This window comes from Lynx rufus, unplaced genomic scaffold (genome assembly GCF_022079265.1).
Source record: "Lynx rufus isolate CCGP_SWC_20201006 ecotype Redwood Valley unplaced genomic scaffold, mLynRuf1.p SCAF_14, whole genome shotgun sequence".
NCBI classification, from domain to species: domain Eukaryota; kingdom Metazoa; phylum Chordata; class Mammalia; order Carnivora; family Felidae; genus Lynx; species Lynx rufus.
In genome coordinates, this window is record NW_025814828.1 from 52,497,395 (window position 1) to 52,509,975 (window position 12,581).

At 34.6% G+C, this 12,581-nt stretch overlaps 1 protein-coding gene across 1 annotated transcript in view; it reads right to left on the reverse strand.

The window, feature by feature from the left end:
• HDX (highly divergent homeobox) overlaps positions 1-12,581 on the reverse strand; it is a 134,437-nt gene that overhangs the window by 55,232 nt on the left and 66,624 nt on the right. The window contains exon 4 of the mRNA XM_047075697.1: positions 10,403-10,549. Within this exon, the coding sequence (XP_046931653.1) occupies positions 10,403-10,549 (147 nt within the window). The remainder of the gene's footprint in view (positions 1-10,402; positions 10,550-12,581) is intronic.

Consider the following 12,581-nt stretch of genomic DNA (forward strand, 5'->3'; position numbering starts at 1 on the left):
TCTTTTCAATGTCATTGAAAATGCGATTGTTTCTTGATTTCTCTGATTGTTCTTTATTAGTGTATAGAAACACAAAAAATGTTTTTTAATTTGTAATCTGAATTTGCTGGATTTATTTATAATAACATTTTTTTGGCGGGGTGTTTAGAGTTTCTGTATATAGTATCATGTCATCTACAAATAATGAGTGTTACTTCTGCCTTTCCAATCTATATGTCTTTTCTTTCTTTTTCTTTCCTAATTGCTGTTGCTAGGACTTCCAATATTATCTTGAAAAAAGTGGGGAGATTGAGCATTATTAATTCTCTCCTGATCTTAGAAGAAAAGCTTTCTGCTTTCCACAATTGAGAATGATATTAGCTGTGGGTCTGTCATGTATGGTCTTCATTATCCCCTCTGTACATCCCCTCTGTACCTACTCTATTAAGAGATATTTTTAATCATAAATGGATATTGAATTTTGTCAAATGATTCTTGCATCTGTTGAGATGATTATATGATTTTTATGTTTCATTTTATTAATGTGCCTGTATGATGTTGATTGATTGATATATCTTGTACCATCATTGTATCCCTGGGATAAATCCCACTTGACCATGATGTAAGGTCTTTTTAATGTATTGTTAAATTCAGTTTTCTAATATTTTGTTAAGGATTTTTGCATCTATGTTCATTAGGAATACTGGACTGTAACTTTCTTGTTTTGTAGTGTCCGTATCTGGTTTGGGTATCAAGATATTGTTGGCATCCTAAAATGAGTTTGGAAGCTTTTTCCCCACTTCAATTTCTGGAAGATTTTGAGGATAAGTATTAAATCATCTTTGAACGTTTGATAGAATTTACCAGCCACATCATCATGTCCTGAACTTTTTTTTTTCAATACATGAAAGTTATTGTAAAATTGGTTTCCATACAACACCCAGTGCTCATCCCAAAAGGTGCCCTCCTCAGTAAACATCACCCACGCTCCCCTCCCTCCCACCCCCCATCAATCCTCAGTTTGTTCTCAGTTTTTAAGAGTCTCTTATGCTTTGGCTCTCTCCCACTCTAACTTCTTTTTTTTCCTTCCCATCCCCCATGGGTTTCTGCTAAGTTTCTCAGGATCCACATAAGAGTGAAAACATATGGTATCTGTCTTTCTCTGTACGGCTTATTTCACGTAGCATCACACTCTCCACTTCCATCCATGTTGCTACAAAGGGCCATATTTCATTCTTTCTCATTGCCACGTAGTACTCCATTATGTATATAAACCACAATTTCTTTATCCATTCATCAGTTGATGGACATTTAGGCTCTTTCCATAATTTGGCTATTGTTGAGAGTGCTGCTATAAACATTGGGGTACAAGTGCTCCTATGCATCAGTACTCTTGTATCCCTTGGGTAAATTCCTAGCAGTGCTATTGCTGGGTCATAGGGTAGGTCTATTTTTAATTTTCTGAGGAACCTCCACACTGCTTTCCAGAGTGGCTGCACCAGTTTGCATTCCCACCAACAGTGCAAGAGGGTTCCCGTTTCTCCACATCCTCTCCAGCATCTATAGTCTCCTGATTTGTTCATTTTGGCCACTCTGACTGGCGTGAGGTGATACCTGAGTGTGGTTTTGATTTGTATTTCCCTGATGAGGAGCGACGTTGAGCATCTTTTCATGTGCCTTTTGGCCACCTGGATGTCTTCTTTAAAGAAGTGTCTATTCACATTTTCTGCTCATTTCTTCACTGGGTTATTTGTTTGTCGGGTGTGGAGTTTGGTGAGCTCTTTATAGATTTTGCATACTAGCCCTTTGTCCAATATGTCATTTGAAAATATCTTTTCCCATTCCGTTGGTTGCCTTTTAGTTTTGTTGGTTGTTTACTTTGCTGTGCAGAAGCTTTTTATCTTCATAAGGTCCCAGTAATTCATTTTTGCTTTTAATTCCCTTGCCTTTGGGGATGTGTCGAGTAAGAGATTGCTACGGCTGAGGTCAGGGAGGTCTTTTCCTGCTTTCTCCTCTAGGGTTTTGATGGTTTCCTGTCTCACATTCAGGTCCTTTAGCCAATTTGAGTTTATTTTTGTGAAAGGTGTGAAAAAGTGGTCTAGTTTCAACCTTCTGCATGTTGCTGTCCAGTTTTCCCAGCACCATTTGTTAAAGAGACTGTCTTTTTTCCATTGGATGTTCTTTCCTGCTTTGTCAAAGATTAGTTGGCCATACGTTTGTGGGTCTAGTTCTGAGGTTTCTATTCTATTCCATTGGTCTCTGTGTCTGTTTTTGTGCCAGTACCATGCTGTCTTGAAGATTACAGCTTTGCAGTAGAGGCTAAAGTCTGGGATTGTGATGCCTCCTGCTTTGGTCTTCTTCTACAAAATTACTTTGGCTATTCGGGGCCTTTTGTGGTTCCATATGAATTTTAGGATTGCTTGTTCTAACTTCGAGAAGAATGCTGGTGAAATTGTGATTGGGATTGCATTTAATGTGTAGATAGCTTTGGGTAGTATTGACATTTTGACAATATTTATTCTTCCAATCCATGAGCAGGGAATGTTTTTCCATTTCTTTATATCTTCTTCAATTTCCTTCATAAGCTTTCTATAGTTTTCAGCATACAGATCTTTTACATCTTTGGTTAGATTTTTTCCTGGGTATTTTATGCTTCTTGGTGCAATTGTGAATGGGATCAGTTTCTTTATTTGTCTTTCTGTTGCTTCATTGTTAGTGTATAAGAATGCAACTGATTTCTGTACATTGATTTTGTATCCTGCAACTTTGCTGAATTCATGTATCAGTTCTAGCAGACTTTTGGTGGAGTCTATCGGATTTTCCATGTATAGTATCATGTCATCTGCAAAAAGTGAAAGCTTGACTTCATCTTTGCCAATTTTGATGCCTTTGATTTCCTTTTGTTGTCTGATTGCTGATGCTAGCACTTCCAGCACTATGTTAAACAACAGCGGTGAGAGTGGGCATTCCTGTCGTGTTCCTGATCTCAGGGGGAAAGCTCTCAGTTTTTCCCCATTGAGGATGATGTTAGCTGTGGGCTTTTCATAAATGGCTTTGATGATGTTTAAGTATGTTCCTTCTATCCTGACTTTCTCAAGGGTTTTTATTAAGAAAGGGTGCTGAATTTTGTCAAATGCCTTTTCTTCATAGATTGACAGGATCATATGCTTCTTTTCTTTTATTAATGTGATGTATCACGTTGATTGATGCGAATGTTGAACTAGCCCTGCATCCCAGGAATGAATCCCACTTGATCATGGTGAATAATTCTTTTTATATGCATGGAATTCGATTTGCTAGTATCTTATTGAGAATTTTTGCCTCCATATTCATCAGGGATATTGGCCTGTAGTTATCTTTTTTTTTACTGGGTCTCTGGTTTAGGAATCAAAATAATACTGGCTTCATAAAAAGAGTCTGCAAGTTTTCCTTCCTTTTCTATTTCTTGGAATGGCTTGTGAAGGATAGGTATTATCTGTGCTTTAAACATCTGGTAGAACTCCCCTGGGAAGCCATCTGGTCCTGGACTCTTATTTGTTGGGAGATATTTGATAACTGATTCAATTTCTTCGCTGGTTATGGGTCTGTTCAAGCTTTCTATTTCCTCCTGATTGAGTTTTGGAAGAGTGTGGGTGTTTAGGAATTTGTCCAGTTCTTCCAGGTTGTCCAATTTATTGGCATATAATTTTTCATAGTATTCCCTGATAATTGTTTGTATCTCTGAGGGATTGGTTGTAACTTTTGTTTGTTTAGAGTTTTTTGATTATTGATTCATTCTCCTCATTAATAATAAGTTAATTTAGATTTCCTATTTCTTCGTGATTCAGTCTTGGAATATTGTGTTTCCAGTAATTTATCAATTTATTCTGGGTTGTCTAATGTGTTGCTCCAGAGCATTTATAATAATCTTATGGACCCTTGTATTTCTGTGGTATCTGTTGTAATTTCTCTTTCATTTCTGTTTTTATTTGAGCCTTCTTTTTCTTGGTGAAACTAGCTAAAGATTTGTGAACTGTGTTTATCTTTTTTTTTTAATGTTTATTTATTTTTGAGACAGAGAGAGACAGAGCATGAATGAGGGAGGGTCAGAGAGAGAGGGAGACACAGAATCCGAAGCAGGCTCCAGGCTCTGAGCTGTCAGCACAGAGCCTGATGCGGGGTTCGAACCCACGAACCGTGAGATCATGACCTGAGCCAAAGTCGGACGCCCAACCGAGTCACCCAGGTGCCCCATGTTTATCTTTTTAAAGAAACAGCCCTTGATTTCATTTATCTTTTCTCTTTCACTTTTACTATCTAATTTATTTCCACTCTAATCTTTGTTATTTGCTTTCTTCTACTACCTTTTTTACCCTTGTTACTTTAGGTCTATAGTAAATTGTTTATTTAAGGTTTCTCTTTTTCATAGCTTGTAGTACTAGGAACTTTCCTTTTAGAACCACTTTTGCTGTATCCCCTAGATTTTGGTAAGTCATTTTTTTTTTGTTTGTTTTCATTTGTTTCTAATAAATCTGTGATGCCAGTTTCTTCTTGTAATTGATTTCTAGTTTCATGCTCTTGTGGTCAGAAAAGATGCTTAATAAAATTTCAATCATCTTAAATTTATTGAGACCTGTGGCCTAATATGTGATCTGTATTGGAAAATGTTCCACGTGAGCTTGAGAAGAATGTGAATTCTGCTGATTTTGGATGAAATGTTCTGTATATGTTTTTAATGTCCATCTGCTCTACTATGTTGTTTAAGGCCCTTTATTGATTTTCTGGCTGGAAAAACTATCCATTGATGCAAATGGGCTGCTAAAGTCCCCTGCTATTATTCTATTGCTATCAATGTCTCTTTTTTCTTTCTTTTATTGAAGTAATAATTGACATAGTGTTATATTAGTTTCACATCTCCAATATAATGATTCAACAATGACATACATTACTCAGTTCATAAATATAAACATACTCTTGATCCCATATATTTTACCCCTCCCTTCAGTTACCTCTCCTCTGGCAATCACCATTTTGTTCTCTGAATTTAAAGGTGTGGTTTTTGATATTTTTCCATTGTTGGTTCATCTGTTTTTTTCCTTAAATTCCACATATGAGTGAAATTATATGAATTCCACATTGAGAATTATAATAGCTGTGGGTTTTTCATATATGACCTTTGTTATGTTGAGTTATGTTCCCTCCAAACCTACTCTATTGATGGTTTTTATCATGAATGGATATTGTCCTTTGTCAAATGCTTTTTCTGCATCTATTGAGAGGATCATTTGGTTATTATCCTTTCTTTTATTAATGTGGTATATCACATTGATTTATTTGTAGATATTAAACCACCCTTGCAACCCAAGAGTAAATCCCACTTAATTATGGTGAATGATTCTTTTAAGTATTATTGGATTTTACTTGCTAGTATTTTATTGAGAATTTTTGCATCTGTTTAAATGGACTAAATGCTCCAATAAAAAAATATAGGGTGACAGAGTGGATAAAAAGCAATACCCAACTATATGCTGCCAAAGAAGACTCACTTCAGAACTAAAGACTCATGCACATAAAAAGTGAAAGGGTGGAAAACATTTCCCATACAAATCTAAACAAAAAGAAAGGTGGTGTATCAATACTCGTATCAGAAAAAAATAAACTTTAAAACAAAGATTGTAACAAGAGTCAAAGAAAGACACTGCATATGATAAAGAGAATAGTCCAACAAAAGTATATAGCAATTGTAAATATTTATGCACCAACATGAAATCACCTAAATAAAGAAAACAGCTATTAACAGACATAGAAGAAGAAATTGGTAATAATACAATAAGAGGGGATTTTGACATCCCACTTACATCAATGGATAGATCATCCAAACATAAAAACAAAAATGAAACACTGTCTTTGAATGACATATTGGGCCAGATGGGTCTAACAGATAAATTCAGAATATCCCTTCTCAAAACAGCAGAGTACACATTCTCTTCAAGTACACATGGCACATTCTCCAGGACTGACCATATATTAGGGCATAAAAAAATCTTAACAAATCATGTCACACATCTTTTCCAACCACAACAGTTGAAAGTGGAAATCAATCACAAGAAAATCTGGAAGGAACACAACTACATGGAAGCTAAATAACATGCTACTAAACAATGAATGGATCAATCAAAAAATGAAAAAAAAAAACACACATGAAGACAAGTGAAAATGAGAGCACAATGGTTCAAACTCTATGGGATGCAGCAAACACTGTCCGAAGAAGAAAGATTTTTATATCTTTCATTTTGAGAGAGTATGTTTAGGAATATTCTATCACTGTCTCCTCTCTCTTGCAGAATGGGGTCTCCCCCATGGCAATGAATTTCATGATAACTTACTGAAAGTACAGCAAAAAGATAACCACATTGAAAATGGAAATCTCAGGATAACAGCTGTGTTCCAGGTGAAGACCTACCAATTCAGACTGGAACAGATCAGATTTCAGGAAAAAATTTCTTCAAGATGATAAAACTGTTACACTACCAAATGTGTATGAATGTATTGAGAAGAGAGATATGCACCTGGGAAGGGTTTCAGAATAAATTAGTAGTAAGTACCTACAAAATTAAGCAAACAAAAATGCAAAAAAAAAAAAAAACCCAAAAAACTAATAATGAACACAAAACCAAAACAAAACAAAAAACAAAATAATGTTACACAGAAATAGTATAATATAATATACTACATATATTAATATGTAGTATAATAGTATACTACATAAGTCAAATATGTAAAACACTTACTTAGTTATAATAATGTTAACACTGGATAACTAACTAACCGAAATTATGAAATAACCAAACTGAGAGAATAAAAAGAGAAAAAGTATGCATGTAAGTAAAAGGATCACTGAAGAGATGTTGAAAAAGATTGAGGATAAACCCTCGTATTTCATAGTGGAAAATCAATCAACAATGGCTAGCATTGAAAAATCAAGAAATAGTCATATAAACAGAGAGAAGGGAGACTCTTAGGTATTCTCCCTCTTCCATAATAATAAAAAAATTTAGCTCGGCATATGGCTTCCCAGAGTATAACTGCATTTGCAGCATCCCTTACAGTTAGGTATGACCATGGAACTAATCTTCAGCCAGTGGGTTAGAAGTGAATGTGTCTTGTGACAGTTTCCGGGAATCCTCTTTAAAAGATAGCTGGTACACACCCCTTGCCTCTTCTTTTACCCACCTCTGTCTTGCTTCCTGGACCATAAGTGTCATAATTTTGGACCTTGTGGGCAAGAAGTACATCATAGAGATGGCAGAATTGAAGGTGGAATGTACCAGAGTCTCTGAGGAGTTTATGGGCAGAACTGCCATGCCAATTTTAAGTTGTATATCCCTGGACTTTTACATGAAATTAAAATATCTTGTCTGAATTACTATTGAGTGTTTCTGTTACAGCCAAACCTAATTCTAATTAATACAACACATTATTCATAGGTGGAGGTAAAAAGTGCTTGATTCCAGCTATTGGAAAATAGGAGTAGGGAAAGAATAAGGAATGTTGGTTTTATAGCAAGTTTTACAGAACTAGGCTCCTTAAGCTGGGTGCATTTATAACTTATTTTTAAAAAAAACAAAAATGATAAGAACAAAAACACATGTTCTGAAGTTCCTTATTCTTGGCATTTAGGCTTCTCATACCATTATCCCACTCCAATTCCTCTTCAATCATTTGTATTCTTGTGTTATCCTTCTTGCTAGACTCCAAGCTACTTAAAAATAAGAAAAGTGTCTAATGCATTTCTATTTCTTTGTTAGTATACATAACATAGCATACTCAGTAAATGCAGGATTTAATTTGATTTTTCATTTGGATCCAAAAAAAACAAAAAGCAAGCATTGTGAGAATAGCAATTATTTTTCGAAATCTGTGCTCCATGGTTTCTCCCAATATTCCATTTTTCTTCACCTATGTATGTGAAAATACTTTATTCCTTCCTATAGAAGAAATCTGAATTTTGTCATTTGTTCTTTAATAGCACTTCCCTCTTGATTTTCTGGGATGAATCTCCAGTGTAAGCTGAAGCCTACTCATACTTCCTTGAAAAAGCCAACTGTTAGCATCTCTTCTGAATTCCACATTGAATGATCCATGAAATCACCCAGAGTGGGATTCTTTATACCACATAAATCAAGAAATGCTATAAATCAGGTTCTTTTTTTCCTTAGCTAATTGTTAAACACTTACGAGCATACTACTATTACTACTATTTAAATCTTATATCCACATTTTATAAATTGAATGTAAACTACTGTACCCATGACTGATCAATATAATTTTCAATCAAAATTTCATTACATAACATGTGAGGTCTATTTCATATTACTTTATGTATTGTTTCATAATGTAATGTAATGTAATGTAATCACCCAAATTCCGAATATTTTCAGCATGCCAAAAAGAAACCCTATACTCATTAACAATCATTTTTCATTCCTCCCTATCTCAATCCCCTGGCAATTACTGATACTACTTTTCATTTCTATAGATGTTCCTATTCTGGATATTTCATATAAATGGAATCATAAAATATGTTATCTTTGGTGACTGGTTTCTTTCACTTAGCTTAATGTTTTCAAGAATCATCTATTTTGTAGCACGTTTCAGTATTTCATTACTTTATATGTTTATATAATATTCCATTCTATGCTATATCACATTTTCTTTATGCATTCACTTCATGGACATTTGTTTTTTTTCCCACTTTTTGGCTATTATGAACAATGCTGCTATGAATATCCATGTATAAGTACTTTTTTTAAGTTTTTATTTAAATTCCAATTAGTTAACATACAACGTATTATTAGTTTCAGGTGTACAATTCAGTGTTTCAACACTTACATACAACACCCTGTGCTCACTGCAAGTGCACTCCTTAATCACCAACACCTATTTATTCCATCCCTCCCAATCACCTCTTCCATCGTAACCATCAATTCATTCTCTATAGTTAAGAGTCTGTTTCTTGGTTTGCCTCTCTCTCTTTTTTTTCTCCTATGCTCATTTGTTTCAATAAAACAAAAAGCTTTGCACAGTGAATGAAATGATCAACAAAACTAAAAGCCAACCTACAGAATGGGAGAAGATACTAGCAAATGACATTCTGATAGAGGATTATTATCCAAAATATATAAAGAAATCATACAACTCAACACCCAAAAGATGAATAATCCAATTAAGAAATGAGAAGAAGACAAGAATAGACATTTTTCCAAAGAAGACATACAGATGGCCAACAGATATATGAAAAGATGCTCACCATCACTGATCATCAGAGAAATACAAATCAAAACTACAATGAGGTATCACCTCACACTTGTCAAAATGGCTAAAAATAACAACAAGAGAAACAACAAGTGTTGGTGAAGATGTGAAGAAAGGGAAACCCTCTTGCACTGTCTGTGGAATGTGAATTGGTGCAGCCACTGTGGAAAACAGTATGGAGTTTCCTCAAAAAATTAAAAATAGAACTACCTTACAATCCAGGAATTGTACAACAAGGTATTTACCCATAGAATAAAAAATACTAACTTGAAGGGATATATGCACCTCAATGTTTATAGCAGCATTATCTATAATAGCCAAATTATGGAAACAGACCAAATGTCCATTGACTGCTGAATGGATAAAGAAAAAGTGGTACATATATACAATGGAATATTACCCAGCCATAAAAAAAAAATGCAATGTGACCATTTGGAAGAATGTGAATGGATCTGGAGAGTATTATACTAAGTGAAATAAGTCAGTCAGAGAGCAAGAAATACTATAATATTTCATTAATATGTGGAATTTAAGAAAAAAAATGAGCATGTATAAGTTTTTTAGTATACATACATTTCATTTCTTTTGGGTACATACCTAAGAGTGAAATTTATGGGTCATATGATAACTCTATGTTAAAAATTTAAGAACTGTTTTCCAACGTGGCTAAAACATTTTACATTTACAACAAAAGTGTACAATGGTTCCAATTTATCCACATCCCAGTCAACATTTGTTATTATCTGTCTTTTTTATTATAGTCATCATATAGGCTATTAAGTGGTATCTCATTGTGGTTTTGATTTCCACAATGACAAATGATGTTGAACATCTTTTTGTGTGTTTATTGGCCAGTTGCATATCTTCTTTGGATAAAGTATATTTAAATTCTTTGCCCATTTTCAATTGCATTATTTGCCTTTTTATTATTAATATTTAAGAATTCTTTACATACTCTGAATATAAACTCCTTATCAGATATGTACTTTGAAAATATTTCCCCCCATTCTGTGGATAATCTTTTTTACTTTATTAATGTTCTTGTTTACAGCACCTCATGCAATTTTTATAGAGCTTTCTTTTATGACAATCTTCAATCACAGCATGAAAATTATTGAAAATGTCTTACCCGAACTATTTCACAGTCAACATTTAATTCAGTTGCAACTGCTTCAATTTTCTCTCTACACACAGAACCAAGGCTGGTCATGCCATTGTCCCAGTACTTCTTAAGGGTGGCTAAGTCTCGGTCACTGAACTGAGTGCGGTCTTGTAGCTATAAGACAGATTTAAAATAATTAGAACAATAAAAGGAAAGAATATTATAGACAGGGTCATCTGGGTGATCTATGCTAGGCTACTTTCAACACATAACTAACTAAATTAATTTCACAGTTCTTAATATGTGTTTCCCCATTCTGAAATGGGCCTCTCCATGATATTTCCATAACATGAAAGTGTGTTAGAATAAAACAAGTCAAAAAAATTAACTGTTAGCAATTAAGTAGTATTTTTAAGTTGTTTTCAGTTTTTATTTTTACCATTTTTTTAAGGTAGACTTCACACCCATTGTGGGGCTTGAACTCACAACCCTGAGATCAAGAGTTGCATGCTCTACCAACTGAGCCAGAAAGGTGCACCAGCAAATAAGCAGTATTGGTTTTAAATGATTATAATCACATAAATAATACATTGTATTGTCATTGTAGAAAATAAGGATAAATTTTTTAAGAAAGAATTTAAATTATCCACAATTCTGTAAATAGCACTTGTTAATATTATAATGTCTATTTTTTTCATTTTTCTATGATACACATATTCATATTCACACTAAATATATTTAAAAAAATAACAGGGCGCCTGGGTGGCTCAGTCGGTTGAGTGTCCGACTTCAGCTCAGGTCATGATCTCACGGTTTGTGAGTTCGAGCCCCACATTGGGCTCCATACTGACTGCTTGGAGCCTGGAGCCTGCTTCGGATTCTGTGTCTCCTTCTCTCTGCCCCTCCCCTGCTTGCACTGTCTCTCTCTCTCTTTCAAAAATAAATAAACATTAAAAATATTTTAAAAAATAACAGTCAAGATCACATCACTGTGGTGTCTTTTGAGAATTTAATCTAGATTGGCCATGTGTAGATCTTGTATTAATGTTGTAATAAATTAAAAGTGTAAATAAGAAAGGCTTAAGAAGATAAGGTAGCTTTTAATAATCATATTTATGGCTTCAGAAAGTTTCATAATAACCCTATCCTTTTTGTTTTTAGATTTTTTATTCCAATAAACTATAGACCTTATATGTTATTTTAATTCAATGAATCCTAGAGGCAACTGTAGGAAGTAAATTAGAAGCATGATGGAATAATGACTTTCATTTTACTGATAAGGAGTCAGGAAAAGCAGGGTCAAAGGACACATTTAACAAGGAACAAAATGTCCATCGCAGAGCTAGAAATAGAAATCTGGTTTTTTTTTTCTAGTAGCTTCATCCTTATGAGGTCTCCAATTAGCTAAGGAGGTGGTAAAAAAAAATCTAAAAATGGCTTTTAATTAAAAATCTATATCCTGCAAAGCCCTTGTATGTGTATGCATGTTTTTGTGATGAGAGAACAAGAATGAGAGAGCAAGAGAGTGAGAGAGAAAGCCTGTGATAGTGAGTTGAGGAGAAATGCTGCAAATCATGGAAGGAGGTATGAGGTTCTGTTGCTGCCTTCTGCCTAAAAAGATATGGTCTGGTCTCACAGAGGCTACACCTCAAATCCTTTGTAGAAGTACACTGATTTCAATATTCCCTTTCTTTCTTTTTTTTAACTTTATTTTTGAGACAGAGACAGAGCATGAGCAGGGGAGGGGCAGAGAGAGAGGGACATGCAGAATCTGAAACAGGCTCCAGGCTCTGAGCTGTCAGCACCAGAGCCCGATGTAGGGCTCGAACTCACGGACTGTGAGATCATGATCTGAGCTGAAGTCGGACGCTTAACCGAGTCACCCAGGTGTCCCTCAACATTCCCTTTCTTAATGAAATTTAAAATAGAGTCCTCTCCTGAATTGGATTTGAATAACAGTATAATGTATACAACATATAAAGCATGACTTAAATGAAAGAGTTATCATAGCTAAAACTGGTAAAATACTAAAACACAAGTGCAAATATGTTTTAAAGCTACAACCCTTTGAACAAGAGTTTTATTTTTTAATTTTTTAATGTTTACTTTTTTTTATTTTTGAGAGAGAGAGAGAGACAAAATGTGAGCAGGGGAGAGACAGAGAGAGAGGGAGACGCAGCATTCGAAGCAGGCTCCAGGCTCTGAA